The 26,600-nt window shown below is 37.5% G+C and overlaps 1 protein-coding gene and 1 long non-coding RNA gene across 5 annotated transcripts in view; one reads left to right on the forward strand and one right to left on the reverse strand.

Annotated features, from left to right (window-relative positions):
- BCAR3 (BCAR3 adaptor protein, NSP family member) overlaps nucleotides 1-26,600 on the forward strand; it is a 91,560-nt gene that overhangs the window by 18,623 nt on the left and 46,337 nt on the right. For 3 of the 4 annotated variants that reach the window (XM_087960671.1, XM_026671827.2, XM_087960673.1), the window contains exon 3: nucleotides 12,716-12,755. In XM_087960671.1, the coding sequence (XP_087816797.1) occupies nucleotides 12,716-12,755 (40 nt within the window). Of the gene's footprint in view, nucleotides 1-12,715; nucleotides 12,756-26,114; nucleotides 26,468-26,600 lie in introns of those variants that run through there. The other variant, XM_087960672.1, reaches the window with a different exon arrangement.
- Nucleotides 18,502-24,924, reverse strand: LOC148131274 (uncharacterized). The gene is made up of 3 exons (XR_015748663.1): nucleotides 24,277-24,924; nucleotides 23,535-23,671; nucleotides 18,502-18,943 (listed from the first exon to the last, which is right to left on the reverse strand). It is a non-coding gene; the product is annotated as an uncharacterized LOC148131274 (long non-coding RNA).

Genomic DNA, 26,600 nt, shown 5'->3' on the forward strand with positions numbered 1-26,600 from the left:
GAATGGAATTAATTGTTCATGCCATGCCTGCTTTATGATTCTAAAACAGTCAGACTCTTTCAGCATTCTGGCTGGGGAATTTTGGGAATTGAAGTCCACATATCTTAAAGTTGCCAAGGTTGAGAAACACCATTCTAAAGTCTCAAAGTTTCTTACCTCCTCCTGGTGCGTGAGTAGTCCATAGGGAGGAGTAGTCCATAGGGAGGAGGGGAGGACAAGTACCATAATTATCATAGACACTGATATAATAAAAACAGGAGGAACCAGCAATGCTGATAGGATTTACAGGCCCAGATCAGATTAAATAAATTGGTCTCCAGAGTACATGGAAAAACAGATGTATGGAGATCCCAACATCTGAGTCTCTTTCATGCTTCTCTCTCTCTCTCCCTCCCCTCCAGTAAACACACACACACACACACACAATGTCCCATCCTAGAGAAAACTGAATGCCAACAGGAAGCCATCTAACTTAATCTGTGTTGCTATAGCTTCTCTCTTCCGTCACACCAATTATCATTTAACTTTTCTAACCATACCATCTGCCTTTTGTTGAACAAAATGATTTCTTTCTCTCAGTAATTAACCAGTCTTGTGGTGCAAAATATTTTGATTTACTCATTTTGGTTTTGATGTTATTCAGTGTGGAATTCTACATCCAACTTTGTTTCAGAATCTTAAAACCATAAACTCGGTAGTTCAATGTAGAACAAATAACTACACAATATACTATGAACTTCACTACTGCCCAACAGCTACTGAGTCATCAAAGGGACAATGTGGAATCCCCCATTCTTGGAAACGTTTAAAAATAAGCTATATCATCAGCAGTCAGGCTGGATCATGATAATCCCATTTCCATGCAGACTACACATGATTAATGTTGTTTTAGAAGAAGACAAAGGATGTGGGAAGCGGATTATTTGCCACCATTCAAACAATAGTTCTCTAGTTTTGTGAAAATACATTGCAATGCTATAGGACAAGAAAGGCAGTTCTGATAAATGAAGTGTTCCTCCTTTTGAGGTGATAAAATTTAGCTTTGAAGACCAGTAGAAGTATAAAGCCTAATAGAATTCAGAGGGTTGTTGTGATTATATGCACTTATTTCCATTTGTATGGGGCTTGTATATTTTTTCAAAAATTCCACGACATACTAGAAAATATTGACAGTGGAATTTGCAGAATCCAGTGGGATTTGGAGAAAACTATAAGTGAGAGTGGGGGTTATATAATGGGATTGTGCATAGCCCAAACAGAACAATCTGTTGTAAGCTTTAATGTAATTGGGTCTATTTGCAAGGGTTGTGTGATTGTTTTGATGTCTACAATACATGTGCATAATATATATTGTGCAAATAATGCATATGGCATCTGTGGGGGGTGGGGGCAGCTTTTGAAGCAGCTCTGTAAGCCTGGCAAAGGACCCACCTAATTAATTAGTGGTAAAATGCACTATGAACCATCTAGTTAAATCCTTTGCTCAGCCTTGATTCTGAATGATGCCACTTATCCTCAGCATAGCTCTGAGGTTGTCCTCAGGGTGAGACACCACAAATCCTTCATATTTTTTTTAACTTTCCGTCCACTCAAGAAGATGCATAGAGCCAATCTGGACAATAAATTGCTCCAGAGAACTGTGCACCATGGTATAATGATGTCACTGTTCCAACAACTGGTGTGAGCTTCACGCCACAAACTTACTGTCCTAAGGAGCTGTTTCATTCCCCTGAATGATAGGGCTTCCCTGTCTATATGCATAAATTAGCCAGTGCACATTTTGTACAGTTAATGTTCTTTTTAAAAAAAATAACAATGGAGGAAATGATGGTATTCTCTTCCTTGGCAAAACAAACAGATACTGTGCGCTGTAACTTGAGTTCTGTTTCTACCTGTACAATATTGAAGAAGGCTGGCCCTGTCAAAGTTCATGACCTTTACAGTACTGTAAAACTACATTGTTTAGTACACTGGATGACTCAGGAATAAAAATTCTGTTAGGTTTCAATTTTTGTGAATTTCTCCCTTTGACATTGTGACCTTAAATTGAAAAGTGAATGTTCACCCACTCCCCAAACCTTGTAAGTTATTAACTAGTATAACAAGAATGTGAAAAGGGAGGGAGAAATGAAGAATAAAAATGCAAGTGGATCTCTGGAATGTATAAAAACCCTTAAGGCAGGATGAATGTACTGATTTTAGTGCCTTTTATTATTTAAACATTCCTTTCTTATCTTGTGATATTTGGTCAGATCATTATTCATTATTAGATATTTCAAAAAGTAGCATCTAGTGCTGCTATTAGCCTTTTGAACTTATGCTCTGGAAAGTTTTATGATTATATAAAGAAATAGATCCAAATGTCTGCCCCAGCCGGATAGCAGACTGTGGCATGTGGCAGAATAAATATATTGCATGAAGCTGTTTCCCTTAACTGATTATCGTTTATTTTTTGTCTTTCTTTTTAAAAAAAATAAACCTACGTACCGAATGGATATCCATTATACTGTATAGGCAATTTTAAAATTCAAAATTTAGCCTTAATGGACACCAAATAAATATTTAGGAAATGGCTTCAGGTACACGATGGGGATAACCCAGCCCTCTGGCATCCTGAATCAGGAATAAACCAAACATCCCAATAGTTTAGGCAACCCAGGAGATGGCTAATGCTAAAAAAAGGCGAAAAACGCCAAAAGCTCACATTCACCATTGTTGTTATTTATTTTTTAAGAAAATTCTTTTTAAGAATTTTTTAAGAGGGTCAGAGACCCTCTTGCAGATAACTATTAGCCTTGGTTTCTTACCACAATACAGCTAAAAGGTATGTGGGATCAGCCTCACCTTATGTGAACTTAGCTTGTTCACATAAGTTGTACAACTGGAAACACGTGAGGACTGAACAGGATATAAGCTCCAGCTATTTCAGCTCTTTCCAATGACGGTATCCAAATTGGCATGGAAAGGAGTGGAATTAAGGCAGAGCACAAATTGGTTACAAGTGACCCGTCAGGGTTTTGCCATCCAGATGCTGCCGCTGGTTATTCTGCTTGGGAATAGCATTGAATGGAGACTGAATTCTTTGTCTCCCTCCCCGCCCCTGATTTGAGGGGTGAACTGAACACATCTAGCTCAGATGAAGTTAAGAACATCACATAGATGCAAGATGCAGTCTCCAGCGGCATCCTGGGAAATACTCTTTTGTAAATATATACTGTTTTGGAATTGGGAAGACCTAGATTCAAATCCTCCTTCAGCTGTCAGCTCCTAGGATGATTGGATCAGTAACTTTGCTCTTTCCCAATTTACTTTAGAAAAGTATGGATGTAAGATAAAGGGAAGCATCTCCCAATTTGTGCTACAGATTTAACACCGATTATTCTGCATCTGTTCAAAATTACAACAACCTCCCCAAAAGCTACTTACAACCCAGTTTTGAAGTTCCAAGGTCATGGCCCTCCCCACTTGATAACCAGCCTGCATTTACGGCTGTTTGCAGCACCCTATGGTCATATGACCACAAATTACAACAGTTCTACTAGCGCATAGCTAACAATGAGTTTGTTTAAAGCAGGATTGTCAAACTGGCATCCCACGTGCTAGATGCATCACGTGTTGGCCATGCCCACGCCTGGTTAACGAAGGCGGGAAAAGTCCTGATACATCATGTGACACCACTGTGATGACATGCGTTTGACACCCCTGATTTAAGGCACTAAGCATTCATTTAATGACCTCTGTGAAAAAAGTCATAATATCCAGTCCTGTTAAAGGTGATCTATTTTACAATTGTTACGTCTTATAACTGTTTGACTGGGGCAAACTTGTTGAAAGCAGCCAAATACTTCAGGTGCATACATAGTAGACAGACAGACGCACACACACACAATCTTCAAGTCAATATTGACTCCTGGTGAATGCCTGGACAAGTCCCTGTAGTCACCCATCTGGCTTCATGACTAAGGAAGGACTAGAACTCACAGACTCCCAGTTGCTAGTCTGTTGGATTTGATTTTAATGGTAATTTATGTAAAAATCAACATCTCAAAATCCCCAGAAACAAGGGTTTGTGGGGGGATATCCTTAACTATTGCAATAATTTTCTCTGCCTTCAGTTCTCCACCTTTCTTTTTTTGAACAATGGTGCTAATTCTTTTTTCCCTGTTCTCTCCCTTCCTTTGTGCAAGTACACCCTGAAGTAAATGATCTTCCTCTTTTTCTCCTCCATTCTCCATACCTCCTCCATGTAGTAGATTACACAATCTAAGCACCCCTGTAAAGTTAGTTGAACTCCTGTATCCATCCTTCTTGGGCTGGTGAATTCAGAAGATAACTTTCCAAGAACAGTATTACATCCCAAAAAGCTAAACCTAAATGTATTTATCTAATTTATATAGCCACCTATGTCAACAAAAGCGACCACAAAACTCTCATTTTCTGCCAAAGCAAGGTCGAGACCAACTGTGGTTACAGGCTTTGGACATCAACAGCAGAGAAGATCATGACTGTGTGTTGGGCTCCATCCAATGCCATATCCATTAGAAAAAGCAAGAAGGAAAGAGAACCGGAATAGCAATTTTTATTGCTTTAAGCAATGGTCCTAACGCTGCTTAAGATACAGATATTATGACTATTTTTTTCTTTGCTGTTTAGTGTTTGAAACCCCTCACTGTCATTTGAGAACAAAAATTGGATAATTTTGTCTGAAAGATGCAAGTTATTTTTATGCACACAGCAGAGACTAGTATAGTATTGCCCATAGAGAGTCATATACCAACATTGTTGTGGGGTCAGTTGAGAACTATTTACACAGTGTACACTACTATTACTGTTAATCTTCTCATCACTCCTTATCACCCATCCCCTCCCACTTGTGATTGTAGGACTCTAACTTTGTTGCTTGTATCCGTACGATTTATATTGACTGTTTCCTAGTATGATTTGATTGTTGATTGTACCCTATGACTATCATTAAGTGTTGTACGTTATGATTCTTGATTCTTAACGAATGTACCTTTTCTTTATGTATACTGAGAGTATTTACACCAAGACAAATTCCTTGTGTGTCCAATCACACTTGGCCAATAAAGTATTCTATTCTATTCTATTCTATTCTATTCTATTCTATTCTATTCTATTCTATTCTATTCTATTCTAAGATACCTTTTGACCTTTTTGGGTTTGCCTTTGGATTGAATTCTAATGTGTTTCCCTTAACAATTTGGGAAATGCCTCAAAAGTTCCAGAAACCGTGAAAACTCAAATTCAGTTTGACTTCACTAATGGTTTGTTTGGTGATTAGTTCTTCATGCATGACAAATGCAGTTTTGAGCTGAACTCTTTTTCTGTGAACCAATTAGAACTGTTGAGCATAGCCCCAAAGTGCATGTAGACACACTGGAAAGGTTCTTTCCCAGGTAGTCTCAGTGTGCAAAGAGGAACTAGCACTCTGATGTTGATGGTTTGAGAGGATATTTGCTAACTTTTGTAGTTTGCTCAAAGGCTGATTTTCGGACAAGCTAAGCAGGGACAGACTTGATTGGGAGCTGATTAGGAAATCTCAAAGCTACAGGCTAAAGTTTAAAGTTGGAAAAATATCCTGGAAGAAAGTAGCAGCAATCACTGTCCTATTTTTGCAGACAAAACGAGAAAGAGTTATCTTGGTAGTTACCAGGAGATGAGTTCAATTTGAGGAAGATTCTACATTATAAGATTCAGGTCAGACAAACTGGGCAGGAGATAAGAGCTACCACATGACTTCTCTGGAAGGACAGCTCTTATGATCCTTCTGACTTTTGATGGACTCCACCTTTTTACTTGAAATGAAGAATGGCAAGAGAAAGATGGAAATGTTTTTTTTTCCTGGGGAATTGGAGGTTCACTGGTGTTGGTGTAAAATCTGCATGGCACCATGCCACTTTCTGTCCCCATAGTGTTCAGGCTCTTTAAAAAAAAACAGCAACTGAATAAGTAACCCAGTTGTTCTAATAAATCTTTGGTTCCTCTGTTCTTAAAACATTGCAAACATAAGTGCGTTTACTTGCCATGTGCTCATGTGAACAATAATACTCCAGGAGAAGTATCTGACATGTGATGTATTTAAGTTTTGAAATATGAATTTAGTGAGCATAAACTGGAAGCCTTTTACACCTGTTTTACCTATAAGGAGGCAATGTAAATCTCAAAACACCATTGGAATCCATCTATGAAGAGAACTGGGGTGGAGGGAAAGGAGGACTCACATTGAGATCTATGGGAGGTGGCTTTTATCCTGAAAAAAATTAGGTGCATTTGGAAGGCTATTATATATCAAATGTGAAATGTTGTGCTCTAGTTGTGCCAAGATTATTATAATAAAGTGGAAGCCATGCTATGTTTAATAAGTCAAGATTTAAAGCATTGATTTGTCTTATTAATGTTATTTTAAAATATTTAATTATGCAAAAATAATTTAACTGCAGGTACTGCTCTACTTATGACCATAATTTTCGGTTGTAAGCAATGGCTATTGTAAGGTGGATCATCATGTGACCAGACACACTTTTATGACCTTTTTATAGTGTTCAGTAAACTCTGGTTTCTGGCAAAAAATGTAAATCATGACCATGTGACCTTGGGGTGCTGCAAACAGCCATAAGTGTGGGCTGCTTGCCAAATGCCAAAAATGCAGTCATGTGACCACAGGGTGAAACTTCAAATGATTCCTAATCAACTGTGTTTGTTTATAATTCAGGCAGAGCTGAACATTTGAAACTTTTTGAAATCAACTTTGACTAAATTGTGACCTTAATATATTGCTGTACTGATATAATCATTCTTTTCCCTAAAATAGTTAGCCAAGCTAAACTAAATGTAGGATTACTTATGTACGCATAGTTAGCAATAAATTCTACTGAACTGATGTATCCAAATAAGTGTGCAGTAGGTTCCTTAGTCAATGTTCTTCCTTATCCTATTTCTAGCTTTCTCCAGTTGAAGGACTATTCCCAGAGTTCCATATTAAAATGGTCAACTGCACGACATATATTTTGCAAGTGCTAAGATACTGGTTTATTGGATCAATTACTATTTCAGATCCTGGAATGAAGGTTCAGGTTTAATACTGCATATTTTTTGTTTTTTTGTTTAAAAAAAAAACAGCATAAGCAGCTAATAATGTAGCTAACCCTAATGATAACTCTTCTCCCTAGCAGAGGGTAGAAGTGATGAATTGATTGATTGATTGATTGATTAGAATGCTGAAACCACCCAATAGCCAAAGCTATTTAGGCAAAGGTTTGGATCTTATTTTGTAATCTTGCCACACCATGCCACTATTTGAAGCCCTGAACGTATAATACATATCCCAATGATATTATATGATATTATATATCTTGCTGTTTGGGTACAACCCAAGTCTTCTCAACATACACATTCTATATAATAGCCATTCTATTCTATAACCATTCATGTGTGGATATAGAGGTGGCTCTTCAGTGCCAGTCTGGAAGCACAGAGTTTAGTGCAATGGGGGGCACTGTATCCTTGTAGTAATAGTGGGTGTTATTCTGTGATGGTTTTCTATTGGAAGGGACCTTGGAGGCCTTCTAGTTGAACTCTGTGCTCAAGCAGGACCCTACACCATTCCAGACAAGTGACTGTCCAGTTGCCTGGAATAGCATGTCCAGTTGTTAAAGTGGCTATTAGTTTTTGGTGGCTCCTGTCTTCAACACCGGTAGAGGCTTCATGGTCCAGGGTTCTTCAGTAGGTTCTGTCAGCAGCTGGTTGGATGTCAAAATGTTGTAGGGTTTCCTTTGTAGCCCTTGAGTGGCCAATCTCAAGGTCTCTTCCCAGACTTCAGCACACTATAAATCAATTGTTTAGGCATATGGTGATCATCCATTCTGATGATGTGTCTCCCTTCCCCCCATCTCATCTGGATTCTGATAATCAGGGACTCCATGCTGGTAGACTGTGCATGATCCAAGATGTCCTAGCTAAAGTTTTGCCAATGAATGTCAAGAATGGAGCGGAGAATGATAACCACATTATTGTGTCTTCTACCAATGGCCTTTATTCAAATTGGATGTGTGAAGCTCAGAGCCAATGATCTGTCATATAGTGAGTGTCTGCATTTTCACAGTCTAGCTTTAGTAGCCAAGATAAATTTAGTTAAAAGTCACTAGTTCTATTCCATTGTCCCACTAGAATATATTTTTTTCTGGCGTAAAGAAAAAGATAGTCTGCATGATGGGAAGATCCTGAGTGGATTAAAAATAGAAACCCTCCATAAATTTCTACAGATAAAGCTGGATTATTAGACAGTAAAATGTCACTTGTAAATAGGTGTTTCAGAATATTAGTACACTAAAGATAGCAGCATTTACAACTGGCTTTTTTTTACCCCTAGTGTGTACGTGTTTCTGTTTTAGTGCTTATGGCAGGAATCAGGATATGTCCAGAAGTTAAGATTTCTTTTAGATGGGAAGTTGCTTTTTGTTGCCCTAGTTCTTTTATCTTTTGAAGGATGAAACCACTTTTTTTTTCCAATGCTAATGAGCTACATCAAATGGCCCTTTATTGACATGGGAATTGGGTTTATCTGATCACTGGGAAGCCAAACAGTCTTGTGGAGTCAGCGCTTGTGACACCACTGGGTTAGTTGATTTTCAACATACATCAGTGGAAGCTATCCTTTGGCAGTTACAGGAAAGAGCCTGTAAGCAAACAGCACTAGAGATGAGAAAAAGAAGAATGACTTGGGGTTCTCCAGGAAGGCAAACATCTTCAAACTAGGAACTTTATAACACCAGATGAAAAGCAGTTGATTAAGGTGGTGAGACAAGCTTTCAGCTACAATTGATGTAAGAGGACTCCTGCGCAGCTGTGTTTGAGTGGAATTATAATCCTGTAGGTTTATTGCTGGTGGCCTCATAAATGTTAATTAGAACTGATGAAAAGAGCAACATTAGCAGTTCGCTTTATTGGTTTTCTGGGTTTGCCTGCATATATATGTGCAAAATAATTGAGAGAAGGGAAATTGATGATCTTAAGAGATATAGTATTTTCATCTTCAGAAGAAGACCTGTAACCAGAGATCTTCCAAAGGAAGAAGGGGATAAGAACTGGATGAAGGGCACACACACACAATGTGAAATTGCAAAAGCTTTATTTATGGAACTCTTTAGAATCTCTCTTTATCAAAATGAACAAAAATAGTATTTGGAGCAATAGCTAGACAGTATTTCAACTATAACCAGGATTCCTAATGTGCTACTGGCACTTCTTTTGATCCCACCCAGTTTCCTTGCCCACTCTTTTTGAATTTTAAAACAAATTCTTTTGATTTTCAGCAGAAAGGCTGCATGCTACAAAATAAACAGCCAGCTTCTTTATTTCCAAGAATGCAGCTGAGCCACAAAAAGGCTTTATTAATTCTTTTAGAAATTTGGAATTTTGGATAGCTACAGTCCTGTGCTTTGTCTGGAAGGGTGTCCACTTGCCCAGAAAAAAGATGAAGATAATGCAGAGAACATCCAGTGTGAGAAGACAGTAACTGATGTTTTCTGACTAATCATGCTGATAGCGATTGTGGATATCGGCAAACCTATAGCCATTGTCTGAGAAAACCTGAAACCTGATTTTAAAATGTTGAATGTACCCATCAGCTCAACAAGAGTGGAGAACTTGCATTATAAACTTTGTGAGTGTTTTTTTTTTTCCAGATGACTTGCTCCTAAATTCATATAAATACGTGTGTCAATGAAAAAAGGAATTAGAATGCCTCAAATATATTGTTCTGGTTGATGTTGATGTAGGTATCTACAGCAAATGAAGCCTGCATCAAAAATTATGACAACACGTGCAATGGTGGCATTTATGACAAAAGCTCCCCGTTTTCCCTTCTGATGTCCAATGCAGGATTGTAGATTGTGAAGTTTGTTTTTCCTTCTAGAAGTGTACAAAGTACATTTTCCCAGGTTCATTGTCCACTACTTGCAACTGGAATATACTAGATTGGGAAAGACCCAACCAGTGACTTGAGATCTGTTCTATCTTCTTGGATCTTATAGATGCAGTTAAAATGGATAATGATTACTACATGAACTATGTTGCTTAAGATTTCAAATAGCTAACAAACTATTTAGTTAAGCAAGTTGAACCCCTTACTGCTTTTTTTTAATAGAGAGATACAGCCTGTCTCTTTGTTCTGACCTCCCTTAACTCTGGTTTGATGAGTACAGATATCGTGATTCTCCGTATCAAATCCAGTGTAAACCATTGTTTTGTAGCCTGTTTAATTAAAGGTTACATCTTTTTGTTCTCTTTCTTTCTACAAAGCACTACTGGTATGTGCTAGTGTTATCTGCGTTAATTGCTGAAGATAGGGGTGATTTTGTCATATCTGAGGAACATATGAATTAGACCTCCGGTTTGTAGAGTTCAAAGAGTTCAAAAAAAAAATCTGATTTCCAACAATAGACAGAGGTTAGAAGGTTCCTAGTCTGATTAGTTCCAAAGTCGTGTCTCCTGAAGTTGGATATTGAATTGCTAGCACAAGATTAACTTAATAAATATCCTGTTTGAAGCTGCAGGAATAGGACTTGATAGCGCTTGTCATTCAGCACCACCAAAAGCTTTTTCCAGTGGAACAGCCAGGTTAATCAGTAAACAAAAACAATGTATGCATGCAACTAATACATGCATTCAGCGCAAGATCATAACGACTATTCTTTTTCATCAGATACTTGGTGTTATCTTCAAAGGAGAGGGCAGGAAGACACGCATAGAAAAATAAAGATCCTTGTAACATTGAACACTAACAAATGCATTATGGTTTATAGTGTAGGTTTGTTAGTCACTAAGGACAGAAGTAGGTGAAGGAATCAAGTGTTCTTCTGACTTTTTTAGATTTTAAGTGCCATCCACTCTGATCGGCATGGCTAGTGGTAAGAAATTGTGAGAGTTCAAAGTTTGGATCTACTATCATTAAAGGAGAAAAAAGTTCATATCTGGTTTTCTTTCTTATGTGAATTTGTCTAATTAATTTCTAATAAAGTTGATTTATAAGATATTGTTCAGGTTTGGGACACCTCTCCCCCCACCAAAAAAAACTATTTTTAAATCATGCTTTATTCAAAGTGATTTAATATAAAATCAACTTCTATTCAGTACAGTATTAAACCTGGAAAGTAATTTGAACCCCTATATAATAGAGCATAGTATCACCCCTATATCTGTACTTCTTAATAACATCTCTGTCAATTTGTTATTTTATTCTAAAACTACAGAATAATTCTGTATTTTCCATTAAAAGTCAGTTCATTTGCCTTCATATGCTACATCCTTCAAAAGGCTTATTATAGAAATCGGTATTATTTCAATTACTGCTTAGAAAATGAAAGTAGTTTTCATTGTCTCTTTAATGATTCAATTCCTTTCTTATTCATTCATCCCAATTAATAAAAGTGCATTTAAAAGCTGTCTTCCAATCATTTTGGGGAGAGGGAGGTGAGTGGGGTTGGAGAGAAATAATTTCTTTTCACTCACATTTGGGAAGAATGATGGAGAAAGATACTATAGGTCTATTCAGTGAAGCAAGCTATTTTTTTTCTCTATTCGAAACCCAATAATACTTCCTGCCATTAATGTACCATTAATATTATAAATATGGCATTTTGTGTTTTTTAAATATTTTCTTTATGAATATAATGTTTATAGTATTCATGCTCTGTAGGAAGATTACAGTCCTTTAGAGCAAATGTTTCAGGGAGTTCTCTGCGCATTGTTACTGTTTGACTATAGAATAGAATAGAATAGAATAGAATAGAATAGAATAGAATAGAATAGAATAGAATAGAATACTTTATTGGCCAAGTGTGATTAGACACACAAGGAATTTGTCTTGGTGCAAACGCTCTCAGTATACATAAAAGAAAAGAGACATTCGTCAAGAGTCAAGAATCATCAGGTGCAACTCTTAATGATAGTCATAGGGTACAATAAGCAATCAAATCATATTAAGAAACAGTCAGTGTAAATCGTAAGGATACAAGCGACAAAGTTACAGTCCTACAATTACAAGTGGGAGGGGATGGGTAATAAGGAGTATCTATTGGTATATATCTATTGCCCAGATATTCCCATACATCCGTTGTTATAATTACTTTATTATTATTAGAAACTACTAGCATTTTATAAATTGGGCCGCTGCTATAGATATGGATAGATAGTTCATTATGACTTTAGTTTTTTATCATACTAATTTTTGCTGGGTTGATAGCTCATCCCATGTTTGCTGAATAGCTGGAAAAAAAGCCAGTGCTATATATTGTCCAGATTCTGATTAATTATATCTCTAAATATTGCCATGACACAAGGGTGGGATTGGATCTTATAATAAAAATAATTTATCATATTTATTCAATAATGCTAGGGCATAGATCATGTTTATACATCATTATGGTAAGAGTTGCATAGGAAACTATAAAACTTGTTCTAGATGCAAAGTGGAAGTGAAATTAATTCAGTAGCTGTTCAAGGCCAAGGGGCTAGACAGATCTTGCATTGGGTTTCTGATGCTACCAGTAGAAAAAGAACAGAAATAAATCTGTCTTTCCACCCTGTTTCCCTTGATTTAAATCACTCTCCTTTAAAAGAGGAATAACAAGATAAAACTGATTTTGTTTTAAATTATACAAAATGATTATACTAACATACTGCTACTTCTTTTCAGAGACCAGAATGCTATGGATCCAGCTTTGGAGTATGTGAAGGTATGAAATATGACTTAATTATTTCCATAAAAAGAACCTTAAAACCTCTATTGTATTAGTCAATTGTAGTAATTGCAATAATGTATTCCTTCTTTGGTTGATTAGGTCTAATATATTATGGTAGCTTGACTTTAAAAAAAAAAGGCTTGACTTTTTTTAAAAAGAGAGTGATAGCTAATTAGATTACTTGAATCAAGCTTGGAGAAAGTAAGATCAGATTGCAAACTTAGTAATTAATCACCACTGTCACTAACGGCTTTTTCATTTTCTCCTGGTAATATTCCAGCAATCATTCTGGTGTATCAAAGTGGATGAAAGGAAATTTGTAATTTGATCTTCACTCTCTTTCTTTGCTACAAACTGCTTTAATAGGAACAGAATGCCTTCATTCCAAATGCTGAAAGGGCAAACCGGGGTTGGGAAAAAAGCCAAGAAAACTGGAACAATTGGTGAACTTTGAATCTATGTAAATCCTGGTTTATTGTGAGCAAGCAGCATACTAATGGGATTAAGATTACTCATTCCTGCTTGGCTTTTATTTCTAGTACAAACAACTAAAGAAACTAAAAATGCTTTGTTTAGTCTAATATGAGATTATTAGCTTGTTGCTCTCTTTAGAAGCTAGAATAGTAATCCAGAATTGTTATTGGTGTATAAATTTATTTTGTTCAGCAGAAGGAAGTTCTGGATTCAAACACACTAAAAGAAGGAAGGCCAACTAGACTCATTAACTTTTTTCCATGTGAACTTTTTTCCATATTTTATTTGGGTTTCATAATAGGTTAAATAATTCCTATCAATTAAGTCAGATGTTTGTCACATAGTCAGCCAGATGTTTATAGTGGATTTGGAATTTTTAATCCACCTATCACATCCCTCCTAAGGACCTGGGATAGGCAGATACTGTAGTCTGATGGTGTTAAAGACATTGTTGGGGGATGTAAGCTGTTCCAAGTAAAGCTGCCTTTTGCAATTGACTGACAGGGATGTTGTCAGTGCTGATAGTGTTCAAGTGGTGGTCCAGTTGTTTTGGGATTTCACCAAGGAGCATATTGTTATTGGTATTATATTTACTTTCTTTTGCCACAGTACTATAGTCATCATAATTATTATTTTATTTATAAATAATTTTTGTTTATCAAATTTATATGGCTGCTTCTATCATAAGAAGTGACCCTACACACTGTATAGCAAAAGTATAAAAACAATAAACATGTCAAATACAGTCATATAAACACACATGTACACAGACATGCACAAGATTGGATCATCAATAACTACATTATACTCTGAGATCCCCAGGCCTAATGGCAGAGCCATGTCTTGAGGGACTGCCAGAAAGTAAGGAGGAATGGAGCTGACCTTATTTCGGGGTGGGGTGGGGGTGGGGGATATTTCACAAGGCGGACACCACAATAGAGAAGGCCTCCTTGGACTTGCCAAGTATAATTGCTAAGAGCCGTGGTGGTGCAGTTGTTAGAATGCAGTACTGCAGGCTAATTCTGCTGACTGCCAACAGTTTGGCAATTTGAGTGTCACCAGCTCAAGGTTGATTCAGCCTTCCATCCTTCCGAGGTCGGTAAAATGAGGACCCAGATTGTTGGGGGCAATAAGATGACTCTGTAAAAAAAAAACTGCTTAGAGAGGGCTGTAAAGCAGTGTGAAGCGGTATATAAGTCTAAGTGATATTTCTATTGCTGCAATTTCCTGAGAGACAAGACGTACAGCATGACTCTCTTGCCAAATTTAAAGGGACAAGCGGATGTAATTGGGGAGATGAAACCTCATCCTATGGTGACAAATGAGTTCACTCACAGTCTTGTGTAGGTGCTGAATAGGAGCAGAGAGAGCACTGAGCCTTTTAGCAACCAACATAGTATAGGCCTTGATGGGATCTCTCCTCCCCTGACTGGAACCAACCTTGGAGAAAGGAGATGAACCAGCACAACACAACATCTTGTGACTTTAGTTATGGAAGTGTGTATACTGTGTATTAATGCAAATTATATTCAAAAGCGATTAAGTAGCAACTGTGTCCAAGGGTGATGTGGTTTATTTAGCAATTGTGTTTCTTCTAACTCTTCTACTTTAGGTTTTCTTTTTCCTTGTAAATATACAAGCGATAAATCTTGCTTGTTTACCTTGAACTCAGAAAGCTAATTGCCTTAAAGGTTGTCCATTAGTGATTGCACTTCTTCATTTCAGATAATCTTTGACACATGTCTATTACAGGAGGAAATAACTTTGATAAGCAGGAAGCCATAAAAATAATCCTTAAATTGCAATTCTCTACAATGGGAGTGACCTTTGAAATCGATGGAACTTCCAGGTAATCCTGAATAGGTCATACCTTGGAACTTCCGAGTAACCATGACTAGATCAACTGTTTAGTAAGAGGTAATCTAGGGATGTGCTATAGTCATATTATAATTTCAGGCTAATGGGAGATGGGATTTCAAATCTGTTGAGGAGCCATTGCTTGCTTTTCAGTTTGCCTGGCTTTCAAACAGGTTTGCAGAATTTCCAGCAGGTAGAGGCCTAGCAGGAATGAATTATGTCTCAGTTAAATATTGGTGAGGGGATTGGTGAGGGTATGCAAGGGTTGTAGCTGTGTAGGTGCAGTCACTTGACAGAGCCAGTTTGGTCTAGTGGTTAAGGTATCAGGCTAGAAAACAGGAGAGCATGAGTTCAAGTCTTGCCTTAGCCATGAAAGCCAACTGGGTGACTTTGGGCCAGTCATTCTCCCTCAGCCCAACCCTTCTCACAGGGTTGTTTTTGTGGAGAAAATTTGAGGAGGAAGATGTGTTGGATATGTTTGTTGTCTTGGTATTTATAAAAAACAATAAATATTAATAAATAATTAAAAATGTTACATTAACAAGATTAAGGAAGGAACTTGAAAATAGGTAGTCCTATGATTTCTGTCGGAGACACACTCTTTTAGCTAATTCATTTGTGAAGAATTATATTTTGCATCTGAGGAAAAGGTCTTCCAAACATTTACATTTGGAGCTAAACGCGAGGAAGAAATATGATTTGGTACCCCAAATGGCAACTCGTCTTTTGAATTTATTTTCCTCTAATTCACAATTTTAGACCTCATGGTGTAGACTCTAGCCAGTTCCATATAAATCTTTGCCAAAAGAAGGACCCAGAAATTATTCTTTAGCAAACTCCATCACATGTGCAATACGCCTACCATATAATATCCTGGACTTCGCTCTTGCAATGAACTGAAATTTGAGTTCTTTTTGATCTGTGTTTTTTCATGGCTTTTCCCAGTCATTGATCCTGCCTTGGTCAAAGAGTGAATGGAACCATTTACCCACCTTACCCTGGTATGCAAATTATCATTTTTGCAAGTTGATAATGTCCTAACCATTAGGGCAAAGTACATCAACTGCAGAAGAACGGTAACAGTTCGTTTGCATCCCAACATCAGAACACCAATTTGCCAAATGAACAATGGTCATCGTTCTCTATGTATGGGATTCCACTTAGCCCTGTCAATCAACTTTCAACCACAATTGGTACCAGTATTTCTGCTGCTAAGCAAAGTGGTTGTTAAGTGAATTGCCCTTGATTTTACAACCTTTTGTGCCATGGTTGTTAAGCAAATCATTTCAGTTATTAAGTGAATCACATGGTCATTAAGTGAATCTTGCTTTCCTCTATTGATTTTGCCGCTCAAAAGCTGCCTGAGGAAGTTGCAAATGTTGATCACTTCACCCTGGGATGCTGTAACCTTACAAGCTGGTTGCCAAGTGCCTGAATTTTGACCACGTGGGGATGCTGTGATGGTGGTATGCGCGAGGACTGGTTGTAAGTCATTTTTTTCAGTGTGATTGTAACTTTGAACATTCGCTAAACAAATGGTTGTAAGTCAAGGACTACTTGTATTTAAATTAAAGTCTGTTTGGACACTTTTAAGAAAACCATTGCAGTTTGTGTTGCGATTATGTTTTAGGGATGAGCCATGCGAACCATTTCAAATCCTATTCATCCTCTCCTTTTGCACAGTGCCTTTGTTCTAAGTTTAGTTGTCTCCTTTTACCTTTCATCTTTCTGCTTTCCTTTGGTTGGACAAATGATTGTGTATGTCCATGAAGAAAAGAATTAGTTGCATTTTGGGTGTCAATTAAGAGATTTGTCTAAAGAGGTTTCCCTGAAAAGCAAAGGAGAAAGAATTCATTTCATTTCTTACCAAGGTTGCTCAGAAACACATGGGGATATTTTCACCCCCTCATTTGCAACATCAATCGGGGCTGGAGCCTCCACAGGCAATGGTTCTTGTGATAGCTGTATGCAAATGCTTTTTATAACATTTAAAGTATTGATGCATTAGGTCATTCTGTGATTTTAAAAAAGAGAGCTGCTCATTATACAGTGCTGGTCCCATAAACAGACAAATGTTCTGAGAAGAAGCCATTGGTCTATAGCTCCTCTTTTGTTCCATCAGCAAGGCTGGTCACAGTTAAAGAGCTCTTTTAGAAATTGGCTTTTATTTCCCAAGTGAAAACAGGCCAGGCTGCTCCGAGTTGGCTGCTTAGGAGAATCAATGAAAGGAATTTTGCCTTAAATATAAATCATCATCATCACCGTCATCTGCAATGAATTAAATTTTTTATTTCATTTTTAAATCACAAATGAGGTGGGGGGGAGAGATATCTACTAGACTAGGGGATTCTTGTGCTTTATCTAAAAATGTACATAAATGGATTCACTTCTTTGAGTGAGGCAAGAAGACCAAATAATAAAAGAAGATGGTTTTAGGGTATTTGTAGCAAAATTTGTAGACCTGTTTTCTAGTTGTCTTCTTCCTTTGTATATCCTAACGGTGCTAAAACTAGACTTTAAAACTAGTTTAAACAAGTTGCTATTCTGAATTTTAAAGAAGGAACATGGAAAAAAATATTAGTTGCATATTGTGAGTGAGCATCATTTTATTCAATATTTATAGAAGATCATTTTTTGAGTATTGCTTTGATGAATTAAGATCATCTTAAGTTACAAAACTGTCAGTGGATTTCTAGGATGCTTATAGTCAGAAGCGACATTATGAGGGTTATTCATATATATATATATATATATATATATATATATATATATATATATATATATATATATATGAATGAATGAATGAATGAATGAATGAATGAATGAATGAATGAATGAATGAATAATGGGTAGATTGAGGTGATATATATATATATATATATATATATGAATGAATGAATGAATGAATAATGGGTAGATTGAGGTGATGTAATGTCCAGAAAGTGGAATAAAGGGAATAAAATCTAGTTGAATTGCAGTCATCCATGTTGAGTGCCTTGTTAGAAATATTAGCTATGTCATCCAACTTATACACGCTCCCTGAAACCTTTTTATTTGGTTAAACTGATGTACAGTTCATCATGGGAATTTTGGACAAATGTTGGAAGATACAAATATGCTCATGTTTTGCTTTTGGATATCCCATACATAGACCTCTGTGTGGCACCTCTAGAAATCTCAGTCTTTCACAGTTATTCTTATATTCTTAGGATATTATCATTGATTACAAAATTAAAACACTTAAATTATGCCTCAAAGATTCTAACAAATATTTTCCTATTACACCAGTAAATACATATTTGCTTGTTTATGCCTTTCCAGGTTCTGGGTTCATGTAGGAAGAAGGCTTTATATGTATTGGTTCAACTATGTAACATTCTTCCATTCTCAAACAATTTGAAATTTACCTCCATGTTCTTCACTTGGAAGACCAAGGGAAGGAAACGAACCAAATGCAAAGAAAGGAATGGAGTGACAATTGAAAATTTGGCCTATGAAGAAAGAATGGCTTTGGAGAAAAAGTGACTGAGGGAAATATGGGAAGGAATATTACAAAAGTGACTGAGGGAAATAAGGGAAGGGATATTAAAGAAAGAAGACCACAACCTGTATTTTGTCAGCTCAGAGTACAGGACATGGAGAGGGGCAGTTAAGTTACAGGAAGACACGAGTTAGCCATTGCAGAATCTCTTTTGAATGCAGAATGTTCCTTGGAGCCAGTCATTCCAGTGACTTATCTTTCAGTTAATCCTAGCCTCAGGAAGGTAATATAATAGTACGCTTGCTGCAACTTGCCAAGGATGACTTCTTTGGATTTCTGGTATTTCTTCCAGAACATGCCATCCTACCGGCTGAAAGTGAAAGAGTCATGGTCACGGTTATACAAGTGTTAGATAAGCAAGAGACGTTCCAATGTTCAACTTCAGAAGTTGAACCTGACACCTGTTATTTGCAGTTTTCCCAGCAGCAATATTGAATTCAAACAGAAACCAGGACCTGTTTATCATCTATATCCATCCATCCATCCATCCATCCATCCATCCATCCATCCATCCATCTATCTCTATATCTGTCATCTCTCTCTCTCCCCTCCCTCCTTCTCTCTCTCTCTCATTCACATATATCATCTATTTATCACATTTTGGAATTGCCTTTCACCCTCGGAGATAAACTCTTCTTCTATTTCTTTTCCTATCCAGCTGAGCGTACATCATAATTTTGTATCTATAGATATTCGTATTTTGCAGTTTTTAAATTCCAGGCATTTAATTTAGGCATTTAAATTTAACAAAGAAATAAATGTAATTAAAAGTAGCATTTAATTTGTTGAATGTAATTAGAAATATTTTTATGTTACATTTAAGTATAAATATTATATAATTTAGGTTAAATTTAATTAGAAATATTTCCAAAACATGTTCCTTGTAATAGTATGCTGCCCTCTAGTGTAATGCAATAAATTGGCGTTTCTTGCAACACCGAAGAAAAAGTACGAGAATTGATGTACCGGTAACCACAAGCTTAGCTTGCAAACTGTAAGATGTATTTTAAAAGAAGTTTTCTGATTTCGAGATGGTTTTTATATAATGACCCTTAGCTGATTCTTTTTTCTTACTCATGTATATGCGTACCAATTTATTCAAAACTCCTGGTTCTGGAAGTATTGTCAAAAAATATGTATAGAAATAGTTTCTAAACCTTATAATAGGTTTATGTTGACATAAAGTTAGATATTTTGCATGTACTTAGAACTAAGTATGTTTTCCTCAGAATAGTTGAAATTCAAATACAAAACTTCAGATGGTACAGAATTAAAGCAGTTCTTCCAAAAGGTATTCCATTTAAATTACTTTATATTGTATTTGTATTGTGAAATGATCAACACTATTTCATTGAGCTAAAGTGGTCCAATAAAAAGCTTAAAAATTAAAGAGGTAAAAATGGTTGCTATTAAGTGTCTAGGTCTGAAGGGAAAATGTATATTTGGATGAAATTCAAATCTCACATATTTTGGGAGCTATAATGTTATATGTTAACAGGTAGATGCCTGGCGTGCATCATAGTAGATTTATTATTTACTAAGATAATCTTAGTAAATCTTATTATTATGACTGGGACAAACAGGCCAAGTCATTGTGAATCTGGTGGCATACAAATTTGATAAATAAATAAAATAAACCTGTACAGCGGACTTCAGAAGGAAGAGACAAGGAGCAAGGTATCTGAGAAAAGGAGTTTCTTTTTGTAGGCACTGAGGGAATGTAATACATTTAGAGGAAGTAAAATAGCTTCCGGGTAGTTTCTCTCCAGTCCAAAATGACTGAGGACTTTTCAATTGAGGAATTTCTTGATATTTTTTTTTTAAAAAAAACCTAACCTTTAGTGCCCAAGGCTCACTGGGAAGCAGTAAAAGTTGGCATTTCCCTCCCTCAATAAAAATAAAAGGACATTTTTATGTCAAAATAGGGAGCCATATGGAGCAAATAGGACAAATACTAGCCTGAGGAAAATGTGTTGCCTCTTTTAAGGCAATTGGAATGCGTGCCCTGCTTGTAAAATGGAAGCATTGTTTATGTGAACGTGTATCTGTGCATGCAAAGCACTTATATAGCTTTGTCTTGAGACCAGTCATTCTTATTATTACTACTTCCATCAAACACTTCTGTTTTTTTCAAAGGAACAGAATAAATGCAACTATGCTGCAACTTTTTTCCCCCCTTCCTCTCAAGTTGCCTAGTTCTAGGCTACCATTTATATGATATGCTGTACCATTACTTAGGATTGGAACTTTTTATAACAATATTTTCTTTGGGATTTATTTTAGTAACTATGATCTTCATGATTTTTAGACTCCATTATACTTGTTTTTCTCTTATGTGCATATATAGGATATCATACATCTTTTATTCCATGTTTTGTTTGGATCTGGCCTTGGGGCTGCAATAAATTTGAATTGATTTTATTTTCCTTATTCAAAAGAGTGTATTTTCATCCTATAGCTCTTAACCATACGGGGGAGCCAGAGACCAATTTCTCAGCATGTGGATTTTAGAAATGGGCTCAAATTGTATAACAAAGGAAAGTGAATATGAAATAATTTGTGGAGGAACACTGGTTAATTAGAAACAGCACCCATAGCAGAGACAGCTTTATCAAAGCATACTGATTCATATCGGCAGTCTAATTTGAAAAAGCCATCTATTTTCTAAAAAACGATAGCAAATCCCGATTTCCAAGGCAACAAAATACATTAGTATAGCAATTCCATCTGTACTTGTGAAGGTTGTGAGACTCTGGAGAGAAAGAACCTGTTTTGGGGAATCAAAGGCTCGGTATAGCATTGTCACCAGCAGTTACAATGTGTAATGGCAAGTCTAGTACGGTATGGATTTTTCATTCATTTAGCCTGCTATGATTAGTTCGGAAATGTACATCAAAGCAATTGTCAAAAAAAATATCTGAATTATATCTTTATAAGGTAGTTCAGGGGACCTTTTCCTATTTGAAAAATCACATTCCTGTGGAGTTATTGTTTGGGGACAACAATGGGATAGCCACAGCCAAACAAATGTATATCATTCTTCTGCTCTCTCCTTTTCTCTCTCATTCTAATTTTCTAATTTTGGTTTTTCTGTCCCCCTCTGGTCTCTCTTGTCCAGTGAACTCCCCAAAGGTTTGATCACTTAGGCTGTTTCCTTATGAGTGATTGAGAGCGTCTTATGGGCTGTAATAATCATCCATACTCAATATACCAGGGGGCGCCAACTGTTTGGACCTCAGGGACCACCAAACTCATAATTTTAAATCCCGTGGGACCTCTAATATGAATCTTGACTGATGGTGGCTTGCTGACATTGGTGGGAAAGTCGGTCCCATATTCCAGAGCTGCAGTAGTTACAGGACTGGCGCTTTGGTCATCCTGGAGCAGCTGCTCTTCCACCTGGGTGCACCGGCCTGCCATGGACTAGAGAAGCTGCTCTGGGATGACCAAAGGGCCAGTCTTGTGACTACTGCAGCTCTGGAATATGGGACCGGCCTGATGTTGGAAATCTCTGCCGTAGGGGGGGTAGCATGTATAATATGCAAATTTGTGGGTGGTGTAATATGCAAAAAGCAGCGCAGCCCTGGCTGGCCAGGACGAGGTAATGGTGCTGTTGCGGCAAGAGGGGGACGGAGGCACAGGCAGGCTGAAGTGATGATGGAGATGGCTGGGAGGTGTGGGAGCACCGCGCTACTTGCATTTACACGTCATCAGCATTCTGCCTTTGCTCAAGGAGCCTGGCTGAAGTTTCCTGGGCCACTCGCACTTCAGTGCTTTGAAGGTTTGCACTCGGCCAAAGGGTGGGAGCCATCAGGTGGGCAGGCCATGTGGGCGGCGCAGCCTTGTGTTCCTGCGCAGCCTGGATTAACTGCTTTTGGAGGGGAGTGCTTTGGGGGGAACATTTCTCTGCGGACCACCAAAATTTTCTCATGGACCACCAGTGGTCCCAGCCCACTTGGTTGGCGACCACTGCAATATACCATATTGGTACTAAAGATAGGCTTTATACAGCCACAATAATTTCTGAAAGATGCTATAAGACAGTGATGGCTAACCTTTTCAGCTTGGTGTGTCGAAAATCGGAGGAAAAGTGTAGCCTTCCTCGGGTCGTGTGTCACTTCAAGAAATTTCAATAATTTGGTTTATGACGGACTGGGCTGGGGTGATCACACAGGGCTGTGAAACTCGTCTCCCTGGTCTCAGGGCTGCAGGTGCAGGATGTGGGGATCAGAAGGCCACCTTACAGGGCTGTGAACCTCATGGATCTCCTTTCCTCCTGTAGCGTTCCTGAGGTAATGAAACTGACAAACCTCAGTTTATGGCGGTTAAAACTGGTTCTCTGCTGCAAAGATCTTGCGGCAGCGGTGACACCACGCCTCCACGCAACAAGCAGGGAGCAGGGATTGGAGCAGAGCACAGGCAGCCTCTAAATGTGCAGGTTTTCCCCACACCAACAGGCGTGTCAGTCAAAGTGCCTCGGAGTGACACGCGTGTCATAGGTTAGCCATCACTGCTATAAGACATCTTAGGGAATTTCAAATTACCCGCACCTGATTTATAGACTATATCGCAATTGGGTGTTAATGGTGCTTTTTCTAGCCTGTGCTTGTAAATGCTATTTATAGGTATCTTCTGTGGATTTTAACTGCTAAGAAGGCCAATCCCTGTGTAAACCTGGTTAATAGGTTTGGAGAGAAAATATAATATTGATATTTAATACTCATTACATTTTCAATCCACTCGGTGATGTTTTCTGAGTGGGTTATGTAAAAATAAATAAATAAAATCAGCAACAGTAACCTGCACAGAAAAGAGGGAAATGTAAAATGCCAAAGAATAACTGTTGCAACCAGGGACATTAAAATTCTTTTTTGCAAGGGAGGATTTAAAAGTTGAAATACCTAAGAGAAGTTTCTGGTATGGTAAAGGAAATAGAAAGGCAGCAGGGCAGATGTCTTCAGAAAGGGCATTTCATGGATAAGGTATCATCATCAAGATTCTTTCCCATGCATTCATCTTCCCACCTTCATTTGGGCCTCTGAAAATAAATTGCATATGAAGAGATACTTCTTTAGTTCATTAGCCTTTTCCTGCCTCGCATTCCCCAGAGATCCATACATTAGCTCCAGTGTTTCCCAGCCAGCACATTTATTGCTGAGAATTCTGGGAGTTTATATTATTATTTAGCTAACCAATTTATTAATTGCCTTATTCACCAAAGCAACCCTAAGTGGGGGTAAAATAATAATTTAATACAATATAATAATAAAATAATTTAATACAATAAAATAATAATTTAAAACAGGCTAAATATAGCCAGCATTAAGAAATCAAACCACCCATATTGAGAAATAGCAATACAAACAGAGCCATGAGCGAGGTCATAAATTGCCCTGTCTCAGGCACTGTTAAATAAGCTAGGATCTTTATGGCTTATACACCAGGGGTATCAAACTCGCGGCCTGTGGGCCGGACACGTCACGTGCTGGCCCCACCCTCGCCCAGTTTAGCAAAGGGGAAAAAGTCCTGAAACGTCATGTGACACTGCTGTGACGCTGCGAGTTTGACACCCCCGACATAGACTACATAAATAGATAGATAAATAGATAGATAGATAAGCAAAATTAAACAATTGCTTCTGACCTGACGAAATTAAAGAATAATGTTGTTATTAATTTGACTAAATATGTCACAACTCCAGCGGCTTACAAACTACAATAAGTAAAACAATTAAAAACATAAACAAAATAAAACAAGACAGTCCAGACAGTCCAAACAAGTTTAAAACCTAGTATGTCAGCCGCCCTAAACAGGCCCGAGACCAAAAACAGGTTTAAGGGCTTCGTGGAACTCCATAAGAGATGGCTCCATTTCTATCTCACTCTTCCTTCCCAAATATCTGTATGTGAAATTAGAAAAGTTGGGCTGTTACTTTGTTACAGTTATAACTCATATTTTCATTTAAAAAATATCCAAGGCGGCTAAGAAAATCAACAACTGGATTATTATAAACTTTTATCCAACTGGAATAGTAATTAAGCCAAATATTCAATCTGGGTCGATCACTGGGAGAAGAGGTTTAGTCTTCCAAGTTTTCGGATTCATGTAAGAGTCCTTCTTCAGAGAAGTTTGACGGCCAGCCATCAATACCCCTCAAAAGTCACATGTAACAGGCACCACACAAAGTAAAGCCCAAAATACCACCCTCTGCCTCATTAGTGAGAGTTACTGGCAGCTAACTCATTTGTCAAATAACTCTTCCATATTATGGTTAGATTTTCAAATCCTGTATTAGAGCTACACTTCTCCATCCGAGTAACACAGAGAGCAGAAGCTTTTATAGCCTGGCAAAAACTACACAGCACAAGGCTATTAAGAAAGGAGCTATTCATATAAACATTTCTGTCAAGTGGCTTCATGGACAAGTTATAATTCATTTATTTCACTAGGGACTTCTAACTCTTATCTAAAATTAACCATGGGATGATGTTCTCATGGCTATAAATGGATGACCACATTGTTAAAGCTATTTAAGAGATTATCTCATAATAAATACCTTGTGATCAAAAGTTCTGGTTAGTATTTATAATAGCAAATTAAAAAAAATATTTTAAGCATTTTCTGTTTTATGGAACTTTCACATCAAAAATAATGCTTCCGTCTTGAAGAAAGCTCAAGAACGTGTGTGCTTAAACAGTGACGATTATTATCATGAAATTTTTGTGCTAGCTTTCTATTGGCAAGGACTTGATACAAGAGAGTATTCCAGCTTGAAGTGCCTTGTTAGCAGAAAAATCTGAATTTCTTTCTTTTTTCTCATGACAAAGGCAGCTTTGGAATCCAAATGTCTTGCTCTAAATCTTTATTAGATTTAGATTTTTTTACAGTTTGAGTTACTAGATTTCTTAGATTTTTCTAATACTATTTCTTCAAAGCTGGCCTTAATTCAAGGTAAGGTACAGTACTAGACAATGTGGCATTAAAGAGTTAGGGGATGGGTTTTGCTGAACTAAAATCTGATGGTATGATTTGAAAGGTGTTTTCTTTGAGATTATAAGCACACTTTTAACTTTCATATCGGTTGTTGTGCTGCATTGGAGTCATTTGCTCTGCAAATCCTTTTCTATGGGATTCCTGTTCTCTGGTTTTGACATACTGCAGTAAGCGTGAAGGACATCTTGTTATTAAAGGACAGCCTGTTATTAAAGGTTGAAAACACACTCCTGCTATAGCTTTATTTAGACCTTTTCTCTACAAAGCAATTGCAGTGGACACGAACTGCTTGACATTTGATTACAAAGTTTATTTTAATCTTAGATTTCAAAGGGACATGCCGTCTGAAGCCTGCAAACCTCAAAATACAGGGCAAAAATCCCACAGCTCTTTTGGGTAGCAAAGTCAAGACCAAGTTGTGCAGGGCGAGCATCCTTAAGTGTTGCTCTCCAGAAGACTGCGCTAGTTGAGTTTGGAAAATCTTAAAAGGGTAGAAGGCTGTATTTATTACAGTGATGCTAAAGAGGCCGTCGGTGATATTACTTCCTTCTCTCTGATATGGTTGCAGGGAGGCTTGTGAGCAGCTTTCTAATTTAAAACAAACAGTCTTGTCATCCCTCACCCCCTTGGTTACCTGCTTTGCAAGATACAACAACCTGTTTGATTGTGAAGAGTAACGGAGATATGCAACCCTCCCTAGAAACTTTCTCTTCCCCTTATTGCTTGTGTGTCTAGCAACATTACTGATCTCATCGTGGACATTTAGGTGTTTATCTGCTGAGGAACAACTGGACTTAGAAAAATCTTCCTGGGACCAAAGATTTTGCTGCTTAAAGAAAAGGTGTGGAGTTTTTTTGTTGACTGTTTATCTTGTAATCTGGGAGACTCCAAAATAGGGAAGGGGAGAGGGAAAGGGAGAGGAGGGGAGGGGGAGAGAGAGAGAGAGAGAGCAAGCAGAGTCCTCCAAAGGTTTA

The sequence above is a fragment of the Notechis scutatus genome, chromosome 3 (genome assembly GCF_049901735.1).
Source record: "Notechis scutatus isolate UNSWTSFEM ecotype Mainland chromosome 3, rNotScu1.2, whole genome shotgun sequence".
Taxonomy (NCBI): domain Eukaryota; kingdom Metazoa; phylum Chordata; class Lepidosauria; order Squamata; family Elapidae; genus Notechis; species Notechis scutatus.